General features: G+C 42.5%; 3 protein-coding genes across 4 annotated transcripts; 2 read left to right on the plus strand and 1 right to left on the minus strand.

Moving 5' to 3' along the window:
* Positions 1-109: 109 nt before the first annotated feature.
* LOC119013888 (GTPase IMAP family member 7-like) lies at positions 110-3551 on the plus strand. The gene is made up of 2 exons (XM_037088782.1): positions 110-517; positions 806-3551. Exons 1-2 carry the CDS (start codon positions 484-486, stop codon positions 1849-1851), a joined length of 1080 nt encoding a protein of 359 aa, XP_036944677.1. The 5' UTR covers positions 110-483; the 3' UTR covers positions 1852-3551.
* kdelr3 (KDEL endoplasmic reticulum protein retention receptor 3) lies at positions 2285-6116 on the minus strand. Of its 2 annotated transcripts, XM_037088784.1 has the most exons (6): positions 5960-6116; positions 5580-5754; positions 5056-5156; positions 4406-4564; positions 3938-4190; positions 2285-3799 (listed from the first exon to the last, which is right to left on the minus strand). In XM_037088784.1, exons 2-6 carry the CDS (start codon positions 5668-5670, stop codon positions 3756-3758), a joined length of 648 nt encoding a protein of 215 aa, XP_036944679.1. In that variant the 5' UTR covers positions 5671-5754; positions 5960-6116; the 3' UTR covers positions 2285-3755. The 2 variants fall into 2 exon arrangements, with proteins under 2 accessions (XP_036944679.1, XP_036944678.1); XM_037088783.1 differs by having other exon boundaries at positions 5580-6086.
* Positions 6117-11133: 5017 nt separating this feature from the next.
* LOC119014799 (ATP-sensitive inward rectifier potassium channel 12-like) lies at positions 11134-23301 on the plus strand. Its single transcript, XM_037090275.1, has 3 exons — positions 11134-11569; positions 16458-16589; positions 18862-23301. Exons 2-3 carry the CDS (start codon positions 16567-16569, stop codon positions 20486-20488), a joined length of 1650 nt encoding a protein of 549 aa, XP_036946170.1. The 5' UTR covers positions 11134-11569; positions 16458-16566; the 3' UTR covers positions 20489-23301.
* The last annotated feature ends 63 nt before the right edge of the window (positions 23302-23364 follow it).

Genomic DNA, 23364 nt, shown 5'->3' on the forward strand with positions numbered 1-23364 from the left:
TAGTTGTTTTGTTCCAGTTGTTAAGAAGATGAAACTGTCTGTCCGAGACTTCCAGAGTGTGGACCTTCACTGCCATCCAGTGGCCGCAGTGGGAATTACAATGTGAAATAATTATTAATATCAATGTAGAACTCATCTTTTGCGTGTTTATTACAAGTAACAGTGGCGACAACAGTATCGTATCAGTACGGAACTGTTGAAGTGAGAGTTTCCTGGTGTGGTTTGTCTTCACTGCTTGATGACTTTACTCCATTGTTAGCGGTTCAGGGCTCACGGCGTCCTGGCGGCGGTGTGCGGCTCCTCTCTGCTCCTCCGCGGACTGCAGCTCCTCCGACCCTCCCTGCGGACTGGCTGGTAATGAAATGACACTTCACAGCAGCAGCAGGAAGACATCTCACTTCCAGCCAAAGCATCTAATTCCTGCGTCTTCGGTCACCGAAAAACCGGCCAGCTAGAGACTTTAACGTAGCTGCTGCGTTCAGGATGTCGACCTCCGAAAGTGCTGCGTCACATGAAGGTATGTCTATGACCGTCACCAGGTTAGCGTTCAGGACAGCGGCATGCCAGAACACTGTGCGCTTAAAAATGTTATTACAAAATATTATATTATATTTAATTTAATTACCCAGTATATATGACATAAACCTGCCTACGTTTGACCTTCAAATTCGAACGTTCTCTAGAAAATGTTAGTGTGTAGCATTTTTTTGGAAACTCTGATTCAAATATGTTACATATTGCTACTGCAAAACAGTTACAAAATGAGAGTAATAATAAACATGTGCTGTGATTGTAATTTTTCCAGGCTGTGAGGCACCACTCCCTCCATCAGAGGCCGAGCCCCTGAGGGTTGTTCTGCTGGGGAGGACAGGGACGGGCAGGAGCTCCTCAGGCAACACCATCCTGGGCAGGTCCGCCTTCTGGGTGGACGTGTCCCCCTGCTCGGTCACCACACAGTGCCAGAGAAAGACTCTGACGGTGGACTGTGGCCGGAGCGTCTCTGTGATCGACACTCCGGGTTTCTTCCACACACGGCTGTCCCCCGAGGAGGTCATGGCCGAGGTGGGACGGTGTGTCGTCCTGTCCTCTCCGGGACCCCACGCCTTCCTGGTCACCCTGCGGCCCGGCAGGTTCACCCAGGAGGAGAGAGACACCTTGGAGTGGATCAAGGTTATGTTTGGTCCCGAAGCCACCAGGTTCACGGTGGTGCTGTTCACCTGGGGAGACCAGCTGCTGGGGAAGAGCATCGAAGACTTCCTGCAGGAGAGCGATGAGCTGTCGGAGTTTGTCAGGAGCTGCTGCGGGGGGTATCACGTCTTTGATAACAGTGAACAGCAGAAGACGACGGAGTGCCGACGACAGGTTGTGCAGCTTCTGGAGAAGATAGACAAGCTCGTGGCAGACAACGGAGGCGGTTGCTACGGCAACGAGATGTTCAAGGAGGCTGAGAGGGCCATCAGTGAGGCACAGGAGAGGATTCTGGGAGAACGAGGACACAAGTTCCTTCAGAAGGAGGCTCAGGACAAGGAGGCGCAGGGAGGGTTAGAGGGAGGGAAGAAGGAGGACGAGGAGAGGAGGAGGAGGGAGGAAGAGGAGGCCAGGAAAAGGGCGGAGCGGCTCTTCTGGTCGGAGCTGGTGACCGCGATGGGGAGAGGCGCAGCAGAGGGGGCAGGGATCGTCGGGAAAGACAAGGGGAAGGGGAAGGCTGTGAAGAAGGTGAAGGTGGTGGAGAAGGCGGCAGCTCTGGCAGCATCGCCGCTCTCCATCCGCTCAGCTGCCAGAGTGGTGGAGGGAGCCGTGAGGGAGGGAAGTAAGGTGTTGTATAAACACAGAAAAACCTTCCTGCATTGAGGGACAACTTGACTCTGTGTTCAGTGAGGAGTTTTCAGTAAATGGGGACAAAGTGGATATCACGGTCAACACTGTGGTGACGGTTCATGTGAAAGAAGGTCACTTTGTTGTGAATTGTCACCATGCATCACACCTCTAATGCTATGAATCTGTTTTCATATCAGCACAATGCACCAGCACTTTCCAATTGAATGGTAATGCACGTGCGTGTGTGTACTTGTGTGTGTGACTGTTAAAGGCAAACATCCTGCTGTGTTGCAGTGCGCGTGGATCCGTCATAAAAAAAAAACACAGCCAAGCCTTCAAATTGAGAGAATTCACAATATAATTGATGTCATGTCAGAAAATGGTGCGCAAATAAACATATTGTGACGTAAAACATCTGTAAGCGTCAAAAACTGGTCAACATTTTACACTTTCCCCTCCCTTTTTAAAAAAAAAAAAAAAATCCCTGACGAAACAAGACAGTTTGACCAAGGAAGCGACCGAGGAGCTAGAAAACCTCGCAGCAGGTGTCTGCTCCTTCTTTGGCGGTCATTCAAGACATGACAAAATGTTCAGCCCTTTTTTTTTTCTATCATGAAGAAATACATTGAAATATAAAAGACGACCACTGAGAGGAAATACAAAAAAAACGTAACTTGGCAATAAAGGAGAGAAGTCATTTGCACATAATATAGTGAGCTATTCCGGGAGTGTGCAACATTACAGAACCAGAGAGGAAGACAATATGAAGACGATTATAGAGTACACATTTACAAACGCTACAGTATTTCTCATTACTGTAATCATCATCAGGGAAGACGCTGATGGGAGAATGTGTAGGAAACTCTGGGCACCGGTTCAGCTTCAACACAGGTCTGTATCTGCACTGTGTGAACACTACGGCTACATAGAATCTATCTGAGTGCAGTACATGAAAGCGACAGCCAGCCCCATTTACACTTTTGTGGGTTTGACATTCTAAGGCTTCAGATTCAGACCAAATCAGACGTTGCAGATAGAAGCACAGGGTCGTGCGGCGGTGTGGAAGCACCCTGTTTCCGGCTGCTGGCTTCAGATTTGTCACCTGGCAGTACGATGTTGTTGGAGGCACATAGCAACATGAATCTGGCGGACCTCTGAATGTTTGCGCATGTGTATTTGTTTGTCCTGTATGGTAGTATCTGTGACACCCTGACATAAAATATGTTATGTCAACCAGCGCTCATAAGAAAGCACGAATACCTTCCATTGCGAGTAATAAAGTAGGAAGCTATATATTTACAGTCTCATATTAGAAAATTAGTGTAAAGAGCTTCACAGATAGTACTGCTGATCTGATCGCAGGTTTATTCATTTCTGGTTAAGATTTTGCATAGGGCCACTGCATTTTCTTGTGGTCCACACTGCAATAGCCTAAACACGCTACCCGGACTCAAAATGAGTGGGAGGACAGGACGTCTTTTTTCGCTGCAACGCCCGATTTATGTCTGAATGAGGCCTCCAGAGCCAAAGTGTCCATCAGGACTGAAAAGAGAAAGATGAGACACGCAGTTTCCATAGTGTTCCTCACTTGCCTGAATTATGTACCACGTGTATCCCAGGGACACCTTTCCAGTGTCACATTTGCATCTCATGTAGAAAATAAAACCCCCAAGCACTCAGAAATATGCAGACACTCACACACATAAACACACACACACACACACACACACACACACACACACACACACACACACACACAAAATACCAGCCAGCCAGAAAATCCCGTTCTAGAGGTGCACTCATTTTGGTATACAGATTGACGTCCAACCATTAGTCCCATTGCTAAATTCATGTACAGTTGAAGGGCATGGACTGTGTTCATATGCTGAACTGTAGCAGGCACCCACGGGTAGCTCAGTGGAGCAGATGTCTGTTTTTTAAATGGGCATCGGCAGGCTCATCTTTCCTCTTCCTTTAAGCACTGCAGACAAAAGGCAGAGGAGAGGTAAGACAGTTTGTTTGTTGTCACAAAATTTTCATCTGAAAAAATAAAAAAAAAACACTAATCCACAGAGATCCCAGCTGAAATCAGCTCCTCCTTGCAGTAGTTGTTACTCACCCCTTGTGACGTAAAGGTAGAAGAAGTCGCAGTAGAATATGGTCTGCACGACGCCGGACACCACGGCGATCTGATCGAAGAAGCCCTCCGTGTGGTAACGCCACACCCAGTTGGCGATGTACAGGGCTCGGTAGAGGCCGAGGAAGAACAGGTAGTGGGTGGTGATGGATTCTGCCTCGCCCGTCTTGGTGATCATGAAGAGCTGCGGCATTATGGCCACCGCCTCCAGGAAAATGGAGAAGGTCCACAGGATCTGGGTGGTATCAGTGGGGGGGGGGGACAGATGAGGTGTTAAAAGTACAAATGAGAAAGAGTTGTAATGTTTGTGAAACTGCAAGTTTATAAACCCAGAGTGAGCTTATGAGTGAAGAGCTTTAAACTCTTCAACACCTGGACCCAACTTCTATCAAATATACTGTTTGAGTGTTTTTCAATTTTTAATATTTATTTATTTCTTTCTTTATTTACCTCCATTGGGGTGAAAGCGTAGTTTTCCAGGAAGGAGAGCCCGATCACTGGCACCAACAGGAACTCCACGCGGAACGTGTCATTCTCAGAGTTGTCTGAGTTCCTGAAGCGCATGTAGATCAGGTACACGGTGGCATAGGACAGAGCCAGGAACACCACCTGAGGGCAGAGTCGAGCATCGACTATTGGCCATGCAGCTAAACCTGAACACTTTGCATCATTTTCATTATACTCTTATGAAAAGAGCTTTATCACTTAAATGACGATCTAAAAAATGCTCATCACAACATCCAAATAGCCCGAAGTGATGTCATCAATTTAACATTCCTCACTTACTATTATGAATAACAGAGAAAAGCAGCAAATCCTCACACTGAAGAGGCTGCAACCAGCAAATGTTTGACAATGTTGCTCAATAAATGAGAGAAGCGATCAACCAACCAAATCAGTATAGTTCACAGTTTTCTTTCGATTGACTAACCACTTCATCAATGCGTCATCGCAGCTCTCCTGTAAACTACTCCGGTTGCCATTGTTTGTCCTCATCGTCCAAACTTAATGCCCTTTTACAAGCTTTGGCTTTGTGTACACTGGAGTTAGGCTGAGGGGGGAAGCTTCCAGCGAGACAGCCTGTGTGTCACAGCTCTTACCTTCATGACTGTGTTGTAGGCAGAGATGAAGACTGTGAACAGGTCAAGGTATCTGGTGGTGAAGACCAGGGCGAACAGCACCTGAGACTTCCCAGAGATGCCTGCGGGGAGAGAAAAAGAGGGGCTGGATCAGCACGTAAAAGTGCAGTCAAAAGCAGCTGACCCCAGCAGACCTCTGGCTCACAGAGATCAGACAGAAAATGTTATGATTTCCACATTTTTTGTTTTTATGATTCAACAGTAAGAGCTGACATCTGTGGTGCACAGTGGGTTCGGTTTAAAGATGCAGGCTGATGTTTGATAGGTGGAGCAGGCAGCAGATTGCCTTGTTAACTTTGCCACGTCGCTTCCACTCATGCAGATCTACACAGCAAAATGCAAATACCCGCCACCATCATGCACTTTACTGATGCCTACAAAAGCGTTTGACTCAACTGCTGCACAACTCCAACTCCAAAGTGAGGCTGTATTACATGTCTGCAGTGACTTGAAGTACAGTGATGTTTGTGTCGGTGTCAGCCTACCAGCGCAGGATTTGGACCTCCATATCTTCAGCAACAGGATGATGATAGCCACCAGATGTGACACGTCACCCGCCAGACGAAAGATGTTCATGTTGTCTGGTTTCCGCCTTAATTACTAAACCTTAAAGCAACTCCTCGAAGGCCTCAGGAGTCCTCGGGAGACGGGGCAGAGTTGCTTGGCCACAAAAAAGAAAAAAAGAAGAAGAGCGAACACACGAGCGCAGAAACAGACGAGTTAAAAAACTAAACGAGGAGATGAAGAAGAAGAAGAAGCTAACAGCCGAACAGTGGACTCCGGGTCTGTCTGTCTGCTCGGTGGCTCGTTATCTAAACGCCTGCGGATAACAAAAACAGATATGATGTCCACTGACAGAACTCACCAACTCAGCTGTGACTGGGCCCGCCTGGGAGCAAAGTTAATTCAGGGGAGGTGACGTGGCTGACAGCGCGAACATTAGCAACCAGCGTCAAGCCGGACGGCATCCAACGTCTGCATCCTTTTCCGGTTCTGAGCTTTCTAAGTAAAATTCGTGTTAGGCAACACGCGGTCTTCTTGTTTAGAATTAGGCACAGTAGTCCATAAAACTGAAAAAGTGCACCTTAAATTCATCAAGTATTTAACACTAGTGAATACTAGCGATTCTTTATTTCAGATATAGTTTGGCGTTTTATTTTGAAGGCAATGCCACATAGTTTCCGGTGTTGTCTCTCTGCCCAGCTTGACGGAAATGGGAACTGGGCTGTGTTGTGGGCCGTCATCTACAAGTATGCTACAGCCCTGATTAAACAGCAGATGGCGACGTGCTGCAGGCAATAAGGAGAAAGATCACCTGTTCTGATCAGTAGGAGGGAATCATTTTAAGAAATACCTAAAATAAATGTAAAAAAAATTTTTTTTAGACACAGAGCTCTATTTTCCCAGTATCAGATTATTCTTGCTTGATTTCACAAGCAATTATGTCAACATAAAGATAATGTGCAAAGCAGCTTTTTAAAAAATGAATGTCTACATCCATATTTGCTAGTTTGCAGTGTTGCTCTTCTGTATCTTATGGATTTTAACATATGATCAGATGAGTAGTGTGACACCATTGGTAGGAGTGTGTATCACTTATCACTGTGCACGAAACAAAAGAAAACAGGGACTCACTCAAGATTTAAAAAAAAAAAAAAAAAAAAACGCTCCAAAGACTAAATGCCTGTGCACCCCCACGCTGTCAGGAATAAAATGCTGTGGGTGAAATACTGAATACTGAATCATTTAGTCTATTTATTTATGTAGCTGGTTAAAAAGTAGACAATGTAATATTAGTGTCTTGGAGGCATCTTTTATGTATCAGATTGCAATAGTGAAGAGATGACCGGAATCAAGGGAGACAGGGGGATTGATGTATGGATGTTGTGGTTCATGGCCAGCATCTGAAAAAGCCACAAGCCTGGTATCCTGCAGACATTATATAAGAGTGAATCTGCAGATTCATCAGATTAAACATTTTTAGGTTCTCTTCTCTTTTTCCTGAACCTTCAACATTCACCATTATTCACTAACTCGCTTATTTACTCACATCTTTGTCCTCACTGTGTGATGAGTTGTCTCATGAAATGTGTTTTTTGACAGAACATTAAAGTTTTTTCTGGAATGCAAATGAAAACTTTCTCCTCAGGGAAATGCCATGACAGCCTGTCCTCCACTTTGTTTTGCTAAAAGAATCTTATCCCAAAACCTTTGTTTCCAGTGAAGGTTACCTTTCAGTGTTTTAAAATACATTCCAGCCTCTCATTTTACTGTCTTCTGACACCACCTGACTTCCTTTCCCCTGAGTTCTGCTCTCTGAATCACTGATAAGAAATCTCAAACCACTCGCGCTCCATTTCTGATCATTTGGTGTCTCCCTTCCTGTAAAATCCCACCGTCTCCACCTCCTCGTTCTGCCTCCTTCCTAATCCACAAATTGCTGCTGAATTTGGGCGTCAAACACATCCCTCTCCCCTGCATCCTACTCTCACGTTTGACGCAGTAAAAACCAGCACAGGGCACCTGAAACTACTTAGGAAGCGCTTTCAGCCTACTTGGGAAGTGAGGGGGCACTGCACACCAACGAAGAGTACACAGCTTACTTATAGACGCCTGAAGCATCCAGCACACAGCCTGGTCCCTTTTCTCTGTCTGTAACTTGTTCAAGTTGAGCACCTTTCTCAGGCAGAAGTGTTCATATTTTCTGAAATCTGATACGTCAGTCAGTAAGAAAGATGAATTGTACAACGATATACAGAATATGTCATAAAATGATGCTTTATAAGTCTTCCTGTGGGTGATTTATTTCAGACAACCGTGCTGTAGAGGACATCCTCTGGACAGAGCTGACCCATACATATATAGGCTACTGTGATGAGCGTGTGCTGAACAAAAGGTTATGGGAACTAATCTGACACCCAGGCCTGATTAGTAGCTATTTATACATCACACAGTCCGGTCTGCCCTGAGGAGTCTGTCTTCTTGGTCATCTCCTCCTCAATGCCGGCCTGTGTGTGTGACCGTTGGATCAGTCACTCTGCAACACCTCCATTCTTTTTACACAGCCCATCCTCTGTACTGTAATGGTACCCAGTCATTTAATGTCTGACTCTGTACAAAACCACCAACGCTTTATGGGGAGGGCTCACCTCAGCTGTGAGCACTGGTGCTGTAGCTGGTAAAGGGTGTGATTATCTGTGAAACGAGGCCCAAGGTAATTAATAGGTGTAATCATTTGGACAGTCATGTAGAATTCAATTCAGTTTCCACCTGGAGCTTCCTTTTAAAGCTTGTCTAATATCACAGTTTTCTATGCCTATATATTCTCTACAATCTAAAATCTGTATGATTTTTATATAGTTCGGATTTACAAACTAGTCATCCGTGTAACAATGATCAAATTGGTATTAATCGTTTTTTATGAGTAAAATCAGACCACAGTAGGCTTGAATGGTGTCTTCCAAACCAGTGTTAAAGCTCAGGGTAAAGAACAGTTCATAACTAGCATTTACACTTTCTTTTCAACTTTTTTAATGACTCAGGTAATCTTTCAGAGAAGTATTCACCACATGTCTCCGTTCTGGGTCCACTGATGAGACTGACGCTGACCTGTGCTAACCTACTGTTCTCATCATTCTTGTTAATCTCTTTTGGTGGTCTGACCTGATGTGTGGCTGCAGTCCTCGAGTGTCTGCTCTCTTCTCACTCTTTGTGTGTGTTCTGTGTGCATTGTGAATCAGGACCCAGTATTTCCCATAGCCACTCACACAGTCCTTGTCATGATGCGCCGTCCTCTGAATAGTTCACCCTCGACACTCGAACTCAAACAGACTTCTTTGAGAGGCGAAGCTCCTTCTTCTCGTACACGTTGCCCTCAGAAGCTCCCTCGCTCTGTCCTCTAAGTTTGTGTTTTCTGTTTACCACGCTGTTGCTGCTACTTGCAGTGCTGCTGTGTCTCCATCCGCCCCCTCGTTCCTCCTCTGTGAATTTGTCATATGGGCAGATGCACACCCACATCCCTATTCAGAGTGAGAGATTTTGAACAGAGGTAACCCCCCCCCATGCTCTATAATTTAGAAAGCAGAGGGATGGAAGGAGAGCGAGAGGTACAAGGATGGGGAGGCAGCGGTGAGGGGGCTAAAGGGGAGCTGTGGGTGATGTCAGCAGGGGGAGAGGGGCGGTTTCCATAGAAACTGTTTGGCTCACTTCATATTTCAAACGGCCATGTGGATCATGGATGAGGGAATTCTAAATTAAACTAGAAAATGTCTCTTGGGGTCTCCTTTCATTGAGCATAATGAAACTGTGTCAATCATCCCCAGGCAGCAGAATGGCTGTGAGAGAAAGTTATGCTAAAAGTGGTTTTGAGGTCTGCTGTTCCACTCGCCTGTTTATCGGACGTTATGTACAATTTTCAGATTTTTAGCCATGAAACAAATTTATATGTGTTAATTTCAAAGCCAGCACTTTGAAATTACAAAACTAGTGCTGATAAAAAAAAGGAGAATTTTATTCATTTTGAAATAAGCAGAGGTGGAAAGTACATTATATCCAGTACAAACAGTCTCGATGCACGATTTTCCAATTTCAGAGGCTTTAACTCCACTGTGTTTTCTACATATACAGCTCTGATTTATTCTGGTAGCTATCAAAAAAAGTAAAAACATGTAAAAACAATTATACATTATACCAACTTTATAATGAAACAGAATTAAAGGCACTTGCGTAACACTACAACATTAAAACGCTGCGTACACATTAACACAGTGAGTACACTTTAATGATTGTACTTTTTAATATTTATTTGCTCACTTTTACCTTACATGTGGTGAAATTAAAGACTGCTGGATAGGACCCTGTTTTTTATGCCAAGCAGAAATGCAAGAAATATCAGTAAAAACTCACCGAAACACCTATAGCATTATAGATCGGCCATGAATGTGAGTGGGAAACATAAAGTTTTGAGGTTTATTTAGGTTTATGTATACCTGATCATCCCATCAATCATCATAGGTAGCGAATGGGTTTAATTGTCGATGGACCATTACCCATAATGCTCCTCACTTCATTACGAGTGGGTGCCCTTGTTGCTCCCGTCTCTTTCCCCCTCTCCCCTCACTTCCAGTCATCTCCTACTCAGCCATAAAATAAAAACCCACACAGTTGTAGTCTTCAGGCTCAGTCATTCTCAGTCATAAAGTTGAATGAACTGCCACATCGCAGCTGAAACCAGGAGTTTGGCTGAGAGATATTTCAGTTGTACTTGTGATGTTAAACCAAGCAGCATAATCCAAGTCTCTTGTATTTACTGACATACTCACTGTGTCCCCAAAATCCCTCTTCGTTGTTCCTCATCCTGAAGCTCTGTTTGGTCCCAGCTCACATTGGCTGACACCATGCAGTCATCGGTTAGCCGGAGAATAATCTTCCCATATCATTGCAACCAACATAAGTCAAAGAGCCAATCAACACATCATTTCACAGGGCAGAAAACCTGTTGCTGCGCTGCCTGAAATTCTCAAATTGTCATTTCTTCTCCTTGAGTGACTCTGTCTTACTGGGGCATTTAGCATGTGTTGATTGAGCTGCCAGGCTGTGGAGTTTGCGCTGGGTCAGCTCACTGCACCAGCACTGAAAAGATGCCGAAAAAATGTTCACGGCACAGCTGTGAGGGAGTAAATGCAGAGGGATCATGTTTACTGGCCAGTTTACAGTCACAGCCCTGTGTGATTGTAATCATCGTCGTGGTGCACAGTGTTGGACTACGAAGGCAACTCAACCACTTCATTTCCAAGCCCCCACATTATCTGTGTCTCCCACCTGTTACGGTATCGTCTCTGTTGTTCCTCGAAGAGACTTAGCCTAGAAATCATGACTCAAACGAGTTCTCGCTCGCTTACATGGGCACATCAGGCATTATTCAACACCTACACATGCTTAGAGTGCACAGAAAAAGAGTGGCAGCCCCCCAGCAGTCTCCTCTCTCATAGTCTCTTTGCCTTCTCCTCTCCTCTCCTCTCCTCTCCTCTCCTCTCCTCTCCTCTCCTCTCCTCTCCTCTCCTCTCCTCTCCATCCATCCATCCATCCCTCCCTCTCTCCCTCCCCCCCTTCCCTTCCAAACCCATGCTCTGCAAAGGGGGGAGATTGACACAGCAGTTTCTGCCCAGGGTGTATGAGTGCGCACAGGAGAGAGCGCACAGACAGGATTATAGTCGGTGAAGGAGGCAGCGGAGGACAATAACGGATTAAAAGAGAGAAACAACAGGAATAAAAGAATGAATAAGAGATGAGGAAGAAACTAAAAGAAGGAACTAGAAGAGAGGAAGAATAAAAGAAGGGATCACAGACCACATAAATCTACATCAAGGATGTGGGACCTTTGCTCCGGACCGTGAAAGTGGGACTTTGAGAAGTGGTCAAACACAAGGAAATCAAACTGCAACCAAGAGACAGAAGACAACAACTTACTTGCAGGGTGAGTATCATTTATTCCCAATTATAAATGGTATTTCAGCATCAGGCAGTAACACAAAAATAACTTGATGGATTAAGGTTTTAAATTTGTTTGATAAATAAATTTCAAGACTTTGTGCTCCAGATGACAGATATCAGCAGTAGTTCTAGTTTTACCCTCTGACAGTACGCTCAGAGAAAAAAGAATAAGCACTGCGTCAGAGAGACTACAGCTCGGGCATCATGGAAACTGTTGCGCTGTGTATGATCAAGTGAACAGTCACACGTCTCTGTCATACACTGTAAATCTCTGTGGCACTGGAGCAGCTCAAAGACATCACCTGGGAACATGTGAAGGCAGAGCAGGTAAGCCATGTGTTATGCCTTAAAGTGATGGTGTCATTGTGCACCTGTTGATCGCCTTCAAAACAGATGTTATATAATACACCTCTCTAAAAATAGCTACTTTGTTTGCAACTTCTGGATTTTTTTTTTGTGGGTTCGTTTTGTTTTTGTGCATCATATAATGAAATCTGAAAAAAAAAAAAAATCTTGGCGTCAGAAGCATTGATATGGCTATGCAGAGATCGTTTTAGTGTGACTGAAGAATAAATTCATGGTTTGAGGGGAGCGTCGATGTGTCTGTGCCATCCTGAGGTAATCTCTTTAGTTCAGACAGCTTTAATGGCCTAAACAAGGACCACTCAGGGAAAAAAAAGCAAATCAAAACAGAAATATCAATTCCTGTCAAATTTAACTGTTAATGCCTTAATTTATTCTAAATATAATTGTTGGTGCATTACTGTGTTTATTGAGTCGTTTATTAATTTCTTTATTTGTACTCTAATTTGGCAGTTGAGGTACTCCATACTTGAGCTTAATAAATACGTCTACTACAATTAAAAGCGTATAATTTAAATGTTTATATTAGCAACTGATGTATCACATGAACTGGCAAGTGTAATATGTTTTGCAGAGATTACAATACGGAAAAGACAATATATATACATAACGAAAAATAAAAAAATCTGACTTGAAGCCAACACGGAGGTTGTCTGGGATGTGATGGTGGCGTGGGAATAATTCTTCACACCGGCTGACTGCTTCTCTGTGGGTTGGCTCGTGACAGGCAGAGGTGAAAACCAGGGTAGGTACTGATCAGTGTTCACATAGTACAAGGCAGTTTTACAAAGGGAAAACAGGAGGAAGGGAAGAGAACCTGCTCTGTGGAGTGACTGACTCAAAACAGTCACCTACGGTGCCACTTTTGCAACACACAAACCTGTGGCATGAATCACTTCAGTGAGACAGACTCAGCAGGTCCTCAGGGTAAATTGCATCACAAACGTTTTATAGCCTCAATTTATGTAACAAGGTCATTCTGACAGTAGTTTTTGGCAATCAGACTCACTGTTATCAATTTGGCAGAAAACACAAATTTAAGAGACATAATTTGCCTTTGAATGAGACCGATAATTTCCACTTTTCAATGACCAGCATACAATGAAAAATGACTCAGTCCACTCTGTGTAATTGCCTCACCAGATGCCATGTCTGTACAGCTATATGTGGGCATAAAGCTCTGGTACTCGCACTGGATATATCATTTGTTTATGTGGCAGATGTAATGGTGTGTCTCATCATGGGTGATTACCAAAGGCTTCCAGGGTAGTGGACACTTTTGCATCCCAATCCTTCTCCCCTGAACCGACCTGCTTGTCACTGCCTTTCTCTTCATCCTTCTTTTGGGATTAACAGTCAGGAAATCTGGAAAGTGTTCATTACAGAACAACTCTGACTGTCTTTCTTATTTCAGTGTGAGAGATCAAGCCTCTGTTACATGTTTTGCTTAGCAGCATACTACTTACATTATCTAATTTAAAGTAATGATGCGTTTCACTTGGCCTCGTCCATGAACATATCAGCCTGAGTCACATAGATAGATAGATTTTCATCGGTAATGGTTGTTTAACAATGAAGACAACAGCTTCCAAAATCCCATGCTACTTGACAACATCATCAGACTACATCTTTGTTCTGACTGTCTGAGAGACCAAAATGACATACTGTGTGTATAATATGTGATTCATGACATTAGGGAGGAGGTAGCAATTCAGAGTTACAGAAAAAGACTTCCACAACACTGCAGAATCTTACACAAGTAATCATATTATTGTACATATAATTGGTGGGAAATGTGCAAATATGGTACATGCATAGACACAGAAACAGTGCCACCAGTCACTAACTGACTTTTCACAGACTTTTCAGGCCCAAGTCTCTCAAATTCAAGGGCTCAACATGGCCTAGTTTGAGACATGGATCACAGTTAATTACAGACTCCATGCAAAGCAACTTTTATCATGAAAACAAGCAGGAGTTACAGAAACTCACAGACAGCAATTTTAAAGAATACATAAAAAAAAACTTCAATATCTATTCTTGCACAAATTCAAGCACATTCAATGAACCATAACTTTTGTCTATTTTCAAAAACTTTCAATGGCTTAAATCAATCCCTTAAATTTTCAAGGGTTTCAAGGACCCATGGGAACCCTGCACAGTTATTTGTATATCAATTACTTTGACACTATTTCCTTCAATCAATAGAAATACTGTAAAGTCCATTAAATGACACAGTTTTTGAAAATAAGTGAGAAACAATCCAAAATGAAAAGAAGTTTACCTTAACATTATTTTGAAATCTGTTGTTGATTCATCTGTCAGTGGATGAGTTGACCGTTCATTTCAATGCTAATCAGCAGAGACATGATTCTTAATGCGTGAATATTTGCAAAAAGTTCTCTTGACATTCAAATTAAAACTGAATTAAACAAAATTAAACAAAATCTAGAGGTGCAAAAATCTGTGATTTCTTAAATTGTGTCTAATAATAATGTAATGTTATAACTATTGTAAATACTTTGGTCAATGTGAAGCGTCCTCAGGGCAAATCATTAGGAAAATAAGTGGGATGGAGTGAAAGATAAAAGCTTTCTGAAAATGCTTTTTGACCCCGTTCTTTGACCACAGATTTCTCTCCATCACTCACTAAGAGTCACCTCTTACACCTTACTTAGAATCTACTTAAAATCAAATATAGATGTTACATTGCTGCCCTCATGCCCATTACTCCCTCCCTCTCTGACTCATGTTATGAAAGCACTTAATACTGTATACTAGCGGCCCTACACCACCATGTCTGCGGTGACTCTCTCCACTTCTGTCCGTCCCCCAAATGCCACAGGAGATGTGTTCCTATGGAAACTGGCTTCAGTGAAAGTCCCCACTTTTACCTGGTGACCACTGACTGGTTTTGTATTATGTGTGTTTCATCTCTGCTGTATCAAATCCGTATCTGCACTTACCTCCGCACAATTTAGGTTATAAAAAATCAGCACCAAATGGGAGATGCCACTGATGATGAATTGCTGGCTGCTTGCGTCTTCCATTTTTAAACACGGCTCGGATGTGCAAGACTTTACTTCACGGCTGTGTTATTAGTTGGTAGCCAAGGACACCTGTATGAAGACAGACAAAACATACAACGTATAATTTTTACGTACACCAATGCAGCCAGATATGAGTGTCATCACAGAGACGCATGTGTAGATACTCTACATAGATATGTAGATATGTGAGTCTGCACAGTCAATTTGATTCTGGACACTTTCTGCCACTGTCACACCTATTGTGATGAACTGATTTGTTGAAATATTTGGAAGCATTTGGTAAATGGTGAAAAAACTCAGGTTAACCTTTTATAAAACAAACAAACAAAAAAATCACACGTTATATTAAACCATGTTAAAGCCAAAGTTGTCCCCTGGAGCTGATGATTCATCACAAAACCTGCTGCAAACACACACATGACTACACAAGTCTAATACAGAAATCCTCCACATAGTCATTTTTCTTCACCAGCCTAAATTTAGAAATTCTATTTGATTCTATTTGAATGAAAGTAAGACAGCGGTAGTTACATTTAATTCAAAGTCCATCTGAGACTGAAAGCTCCATCAAACCATTTAGCTAAAATCTGGGGATGTTTATGGAGTTTTGATGGCTGAATTGCTATTACAACTATTACTTCACTATTAATTCAGGATTACACATTCAAATACAAAACTCAACATATACTCAAGAAAATGCTCCTTGAAAAGCATTTAAAGACATGTAAATGATTCAAACTGATCATGTTTGCCAGTTGCCATTCCACTTGGTGCAACCATTTGGAGCATTCTGACCAAAGCGAAAAGCAGTTTTCTGTTGACCAAGACTGTGAAGCAAAGAGGGCAGTCATACTTTACTGGTCTATGTGCATTGTGTAACATGCTCTGTTGTGGATGCCAGCTGATGGTTCTGCTCAAAACTATATAAATATTAAATATTTGTAAAATAATGAGGAAAGACAGGCACCTGTATTTTCTGTTCAGGTTTTGACTTTCTAATCAGAAAAGAGAAGTGGGGAGCTGGATGCACACATAATAGACGGGCTGATTGAGAACATATTTTGCTGAGTGTGTAAAAAGAGTCAGCACTTTGCATTTCCTATAATTACACCACTTTCCTATAATTACACACGGCCACATCCAACATTGCAACTCTATTGTCAAGAGCAGAGTCTCAGACAGGGTCACTGTTCCTCAAGACATTTTTCAAAATCAAATTAGCATTAAGTCTAAATCCATGTCTAATCCACAAAAGCCAGACTATGAACACAGGCCCACAGCACATTGTTTAGATATATGAACAGTTGAAATGTGATGAAACTATGTTAGATTAGATTTTTAAAAAAATCATTTAATCATTCACCAGATCTGACTCACAGTCTACAACTCTTATTTGATTTCGATGATCTCCCATAAACTGATTTGTTCTAATACTGTAACTCTACTTCTCTCCTGCAGTGGTCTTCTCAGTGGCCCAAGTACCACCTCCAGGCTGGAGACCTGATATCTAGGAGCAGGACAGAGTTTGTCCTCCCACCCAAGACCCACTCTGGTGTCCAATGGTGCCATGGGAACAAGCAGGTCCAACAGGTGAGGGGTCTAACCTGACAGGATCTGCACTGCATACTGTTTGTCTTATACTACATTATGACAAACAAAATGTGTTGGCAGAAATTGAATTTAGTCATAATTATATTATATGTCATCAGTGTATAATCAGCTGAAACTAAGAAATGGTGTGGTTTCGTTAATTAGAATGAATCTTTTATGTCTTCAGAGGGAGCAGGTCCTCTTCCATAGAGTCAGCCATGTTGCACTACCATGTTTCTACAGTAGCCCAGAGAGGACAAACCAAACACTGGCTTGAGAGAAGGCCTTTCGCGTTTATTGCGTTATCAGCTGTATCATAGGGGAGGGTGAGACGAGGTGTATTCAGGTGGTCACCATCTGCGACTACACCGATAGATGCCTCTAAATCCTACACACTGGAGTTTTTAAGGCCCTGATTCTATTCTTGAAAATACATACCTGTGTTATTATTACCACCTAGATCATTATGTATCAGTGAACTTATTTTTATACCAAATTTTTCCAAGATGACAAACAAATGAGGAATGACGGTGTCAAAGTTCCAACTACTGGAATTATTTTGCCATCCTGATTTTGCCTTTTGTTGAGTATTACTGCACACTGATGGTGGTTCTGATTGGAATCCTTGGACTTAATGTCTACTTTACTATGTCTATTAATCCATTTAAATTACAGCCTTTCTATGAGTCTCTAAACAAGTTATCCTTTTGTAGGTTGTCTTGTCCGGAAGTATTAACACAGGCTTACTGGCTGTAAGAATGGGCGTGTTCATTTGGTGAACTAGTCGGAGTGAGTCAGGCCCAGCTCAGGGATATTTACAGCAAGCAGATCTTTACAAAGGCCAAGGCCGTCCTACACTGTCCTGACCAGCACACAGAGCTCTTCCTTTCAGGCAGCTGCAACAGATTGTCTGTTATAAGAACAAGACGACTGATGGTTGTCTTCTTAATGGAAATTCATATAGTAGAAATATTTAAAATATATATAAATATTCAAATGTTATACTAACTCAATTACAAAATTGTCCTCTGTTTGTTTGGTTCGGGTCTAGTTGTTAGTATGGGTTTCCTTTTGTCTTACAGTTTAGTTTAAAGCTCTGAACTCTTGGTAGGCATCTTGCCGACTTTGACGTCATTTGTGCAGAATATGGCAGATAACTGTTTGGTTGATGGTTAGAAACATTATGAATCCACATGCTGCATATCAATACCCACATGTAATTGGTAATATCCTTTTAAGTTGTAACCACTTCTGTCCATGCAGTTACTTTGATCAGTTGTGGTGTTTTGATGTTAATCCTGATATAGTAAGTCAATGCAAAATTTTAGTGGTTTAAGGGAATGTCGTGGTGCACCAACAAGTCTGGGACAATCTCTCTCTGTGATATAAATATTCAAACGTCAAGTAGCTAACAACATGCTCATAGCAATAAAATACCTCAAATCTTCTTTGTAGCATCCAGGTTACTGGGACATTATGTCTTAAAAGCTCATTGCCACACAAGAACAACTTCCCAACTCAGGAAATGAAACCATCCACCATCAACATTCATTTACATGTAATCAGTAACATATATTGGCCCATCTAAAAATGGGTTGTCTGACTGACACTTAGTCAGATGTAATCCTATAATCTGTGATGACAGCAATCCTTCTCACATAGATAAACTGAACTCACCTTCCCAGCTGGTAATCCTCCATGTAAAGGAGAGAGAGGTTAGGTTGATTGATGCACTCCAGAATGTGGCTAATTTATGCAGATAAGTTAAGATTTTATTGCCAGAGAGATATTTTGGGACCTGAATATATATTTTACGACTGTATTCACCAAAGAGTTTCCCCTTAAAAGGCTGTTTTCTGTCTGTGTCTAATTTGATACTGCTTGCATCCCTTGTGTTCCTCATGAGTCAGGTATTATCTTCCTATCACCCTGCGAGAGGGTGCATAGCGTCTAGAAATAGCCGGAAGGTACACAATGATCATTAAGATTACTTAGAAGCTGTCCTCCTGCTCTTTGTTCCTCATACTTCATTGGTTTGCATAACCATAGCGATAAATAAATGATAAAATTACATATCTAAATAAACATTCCTGATTATTTTATTGACAGTGGGTGCTTGTTCTGAAGTTGTGATCAGTGTGGATCCTCCTTATTTTTACCCTTTCCCAGAAAAGTTTTCTATCTCTGTAATCTAAATGAGGCAATCTAATGTCACCAAATTTTTCAAAGACATTTTTGAAGCCTAATCTTGCCCTCTGTGTTGGCCTGACAGGTACAGCATTGTGTCAGACATTTTACCAGAGGAGGAGCGCCAGAAGATCTCTAGTTTAGGACTACATAACGGCCACAGCTCGCCCAACTTCCAACCGGACTCGGCCTGCGAGAAAGACACAGAAGATAGAAGAGGGAGGTCCTCCAGAGCCTCTGCTGCAGTGCCCAGCACAAGGGTACAAGGAGGGATGAACAACTACAACGGCAAGATTCTGACAAGGGGCTCCAACCAAGTGAGGAGCCGTTTTGTAAAGAAAAATGGGCAGTGTAATGTTATATTCACCAACATGGAGGAAAAGAGGCAGCGCTACCTGGCTGATATCTTCACCACCTGCGTGGACATCCGCTGGAGATACCTGCTGCTTGTATTCTGCACCAGCTTCATGGTCTCGTGGCTTTTCTTTGGTATTATCTTTTACACTGTATCCCTGGCACATGGGGACTTTGAGGAGCAACCTATGGTGAAAAGTGAGGTGCTGGCGATGGGGGGACTGCATGGGCCCACCTCTGGACACACAGCTGGAGGGCAGGCACAAAGGATGCCCTGCATACTTCACGTCCATGGCTTTGTTGGGGCACTCCTGTTCTCCATGGAAACCCAGACCACCATTGGCTATGGCTGGCGCTGTGTTACCGAGGAATGCCCCGTCGCTGTGCTAACCGTGGTTATCCAGTCCATCGTGGGCTGCATCATTGACTCCTTTATGATTGGCACCATTATGGCCAAAATGGCACGTCCAAAGAAGAGGAACCAGACCCTCATGTTCTCCAAAAATGCAGTCATCGCAATGCGCGATGGCAAGCTGTGCCTCATGTGGAGGGTGGGCAACCTGCGGAGGAGCCACATCGTGGAGGCTCATGTCCGTGCCCAGCTCATACGTTCATATGTCACCGCTGAGGGTGAGTTTATCCCCTTAGAGCAGATGGACCTCAATGTGGGCTATGATGAGGGCACAGACAGGCTGTTTCTAGTATCCCCGCTGGTAATAATCCATGAGATAGATAAAGACAGCCCCTTGTACACTTTAAGCCGAGCTGATCTGGAGACAGATGACTTTGAGATCGTTGTGATCTTGGAGGGGATGGTGGAGGCCACAGCCATGACCACGCAGTTCCGTAGCTCCTACCTTGCCAGCGAAGTTTTCTGGGGTCACAGGTTTGAGCCTGTGATCTATGAGGACCGGAACTGCTACAAAGTAGACTATGGTCGTTTTCACAAGACGTACGAGGTGTCCTCAACGCCCCACCTCAGCGCCAAAGAGCTAGATGAAGCCGCAAGCCGGGCCTCCACTGCTTCCCCCGTTTCTGCATGTAGAACCACAGAGGACTTGATTCCCAGGTCACTGAGCGCCTTTTGTTATGAGAACGAGGTAGCACTGAGCTGTGGGGAGGAAGAGGATGACATCTTCGACTCCTCTCAGACTGTAGGGAAGGAGAGGGCAGAGGAGAGGAGGACTTCGGTTTCTGTAGACTTTCAAAATATGTTCCAGGACACTGCGACAATGACATCAGGCAGTCACAACGTCATGTGTGTTCTGGACATGGACAATAACCAGATGGAGTTTGACATCCTACAGACTGCCATCCCTCTTGATCCGGTGACCTATAAGAGCGAGCAAGAGATCTAAAGAGCGCAGGCGGAGTGGATTGTCAGGCGTTCAGCTGCGGACAGCATGTACTAAAATGTAAACCCCCTTTGCCTTGCCAGTGTTGTTTATTTACGTTTGTTCGTTTTTGAGAGATTAAGAAAAAGAAACAACTTTTGGCACACGCAACTGCATTCCTCGAAGAGCCATAATGATAAACCAGACTGATTCTGCAGCAGGACAAAGAATCTCTGACAAGGCGCTGGTGGGCTTTTGGCACCCTTATATTACGATTTCACAACCAAAGGAAAGCACAATAGCAGGACAAAAAAAAAAATCTGGAAACTTGAGTCATGCATAAGACTGTATCCTACATTTTGCATAGACAACAATGTACTTTATTTACTGTAAGAATTTAAGTTTTTTTTCTGTGAATACAAACAAGAGATTTAATGAAAGCAATAGCAGTTTTGGTGTTACTCTCTTCCTTTTTGAAGAGGACTGAGGTCACGACTTACACAGTCAGTTTTTAAGACATACTGTTTTATTGAAGCGTGGTGGATTGATGCTTGATAATCTCCATGTTGTTTATGGATTTTAATGGTCATCATGCCTGCAATAGTTCCCTTCAAAGTCTGCTATTTGCACTTAGGTGAGACTGCTTGATTTTCTTCAGTCTTTTCCTGTAACACATGAAAAAAACCTCGGAACCTTGGAAGGCATCACTTCATTTGAAATCTTACGTTAAAAACATAATTCTGCGCTCAAAGCAAAGCTGAGTTTCAAGAGAATATATTGAAAACAGAAGTGAATATTTAGTTTATTATCGAAGAATACCTTTAGTAGATTATAGATGCTTAAAAGAGCCTAACTTTTATTTCTTTATTATTGATATCAACATTAAGTGAAGTAGGTATTTTGTTCACTTTATAGATCACTTCGAAAGGTTTTTCTCAGTTTGTTTCTTGTGGAGGCTGCAGCCAGTGATAACAGAAACAATACTGAGAACTGCCTTTATTTCATGTTTGTGCTGTTGTTCGCCAAAGGTCTGGGGTCGGAGAGTAAAGTTCGAAGCACCTCTCATTAATGATTTGGAAACTGGGGTGCATGCAGCCTAAGTGTACTCATTGTCTTTTGACAGTAGAAAGGTGTGAAGCCACCATAACGCACAGCAGGAAACAAAGGGATGGAGGCTGAGGAGTGTCTGGAAATGTGCAATAAGTCACTGGATTGGGACAGTGAGAGTAAAGTGTAACTGTATGTCAGGTAAAGTAGATGATATGAAAGGGACAGGGACAGTAAAACAGCAGGATCAGTCTACTGGGGGAGGCAGGTGGTATATGAAAACAGTAACTCATAGAGAAAATAGATCTAACTAGTCTGAAATACTTGAAATTCATCTTAATGACTGTAATATTTGGTACTTCACGCAAACTGAAACACATGTTTAATTTAGCCACAGCAACATTAAGGATATAAAATGACTGTATTTTGGGAAGTATTTCCCTGTCCCCTGTGTAGAGGGTCATGCAGAAGTAAACCTGCTACACCTGATGAAACTGCAAATCTTGTTCTTGAAAGACTTTTACTGTTTTGGGTTTTTTTGTTTGTTTGTTTTTATTTGTGAATTTCTTGCTGCTGGTGATGTCGCTAATAAGCAGGCGTTTTGTATCAATATGGCGAGAGAGACTGACCGCAGAGATCATGTGCATCTGAGCAGCGAGCATTCAGTAAGTTTAGATTTCAGAGTTTAAGTTGTCATGTCCCAGAATATCCCAGAACATGATAAGCATATATGACAATTTCACTGACAAACGTACACTGCCAGCCAAAACAAGAAGCAACGTATTCATAAATGCATGATGACTACCTGTATGTGTAACTTCTAAGTAAGATAACTCTTACTACAGCCCCTGTAACAGACAGCTGTACTGTACTGCACTGTACTGTATGAATGTGTACTGCATATATGTTAATGATTTACGTTTGATGGCTAGGTATTAAACAGCACAGCAGGACTGCCAGAGCTGCCATTCAGAGTTCTGGACAGTTTCCGGATGTTTAACTGTTGAAAGATACCTCAGTTTGATTTTCTTTTACTGAATGTGTTGATTGCTCCAAGTGCTTAAATGTTGTTGTTGGGTTTTTTTTTTTTAAACTCCTGAGAACTTGGTATCACATTTTAAGTATTCTTTGAATTGTTTGCATGCTCTTAACCCTGTTACTGTGCATACTGGCTCACTGGCAAATGTTTCACTGGGCTTAAAAGAACTGAGCCATCGTCATTAGTTCCAAATGTCCATTTTATGCCGTGTAAAAGGACCTATCGGTGGGCTCTCAGACCCGACCTGGAGCTTCGAAATAGTGCTTTATTAGATGCAGGTATTAAAACATGTAGACAGTGTCAGTATCTCAAGTAACACACATGCAATGCAATATGTTTTTTGGTTTTTATTCCTGGTGACTAGTCATTCCAATTGAATAAAAAGTCATTAAACAGTTGGAGCTCCACTAACGTCTTTATTAATTTTATAATTTCATTTCAGGTTATTCATCATGAAAGTACTTTTAAAGGTCAGTCCAAATTTTTCAGAAAAATACAGTGTGGTACAGTGTTTGACTGGCAGTGTATAACAGTCTGTCCGTGATGGTGGTTTTGATTGTATAACTAGCTCATAATTACATTTCAAAAAGTGAAGGGGAACCAATTTGTGTACAAGAAACCAACCCCATCATGTTTAAAAAATGCATTTTCTTTTCTTTGCTTCCTGCTTTGTAAAATCCAGTGATTTACTTCGAGACATATGCACTCAGCAATCTCTTGAACTTACTGAAATAAGCTGAAAAGAAAAAAAAAAATCTCAAATACAAAGCACTTTATTCCTCCTTGTACCTTTTGATGTTGCAAATAAATATTT

This window comes from Acanthopagrus latus, chromosome 23 (genome assembly GCF_904848185.1).
Source record: "Acanthopagrus latus isolate v.2019 chromosome 23, fAcaLat1.1, whole genome shotgun sequence".
In the NCBI taxonomy this organism is placed as follows: Eukaryota; Metazoa; Chordata; class Actinopteri; order Spariformes; family Sparidae; genus Acanthopagrus; species Acanthopagrus latus.

What these genes read in the sequence shown, in the direction of transcription:
- LOC119014799 (XM_037090275.1), top strand. Translation starts at nt 16,567, where the DNA reads ATGGGAACAAGCAGGTCCAACAG. An exon ending in GGAACAAGCAGGTCCAACAG is followed by an intron (nt 16,590 to 18,861) that starts GTGAGGGGTCTA and finishes TTGGCCTGACAG; the next exon opens with GTACAGCATTGTGTCAGACA.
- kdelr3 (XM_037088784.1), bottom strand. Translation starts at nt 5,670, where the DNA reads ATGAACATCTTTCGTCTGGCGGGTGACGTGTCACATCTGGTGGCTATC. An exon ending in GAGGTCCAAATCCTGCGCTG is followed by an intron (nt 5,157 to 5,579) that starts GTAGGCTGACAC and finishes CTCTCCCCGCAG; the next exon opens with GCATCTCTGGGAAGTCTCAG. An exon ending in ACGCTTTCACCCCAATGGAG is followed by an intron (nt 4,191 to 4,405) that starts GTAAATAAAGAA and finishes GATACCACCCAG; the next exon opens with ATCCTGTGGACCTTCTCCAT.
- LOC119013888 (XM_037088782.1), top strand. Translation starts at nt 484, where the DNA reads ATGTCGACCTCCGAAAGTGCTGCGTCACATGAAG. An exon ending in AAGTGCTGCGTCACATGAAG is followed by an intron (nt 518 to 805) that starts GTATGTCTATGA and finishes TAATTTTTCCAG; the next exon opens with GCTGTGAGGCACCACTCCCT.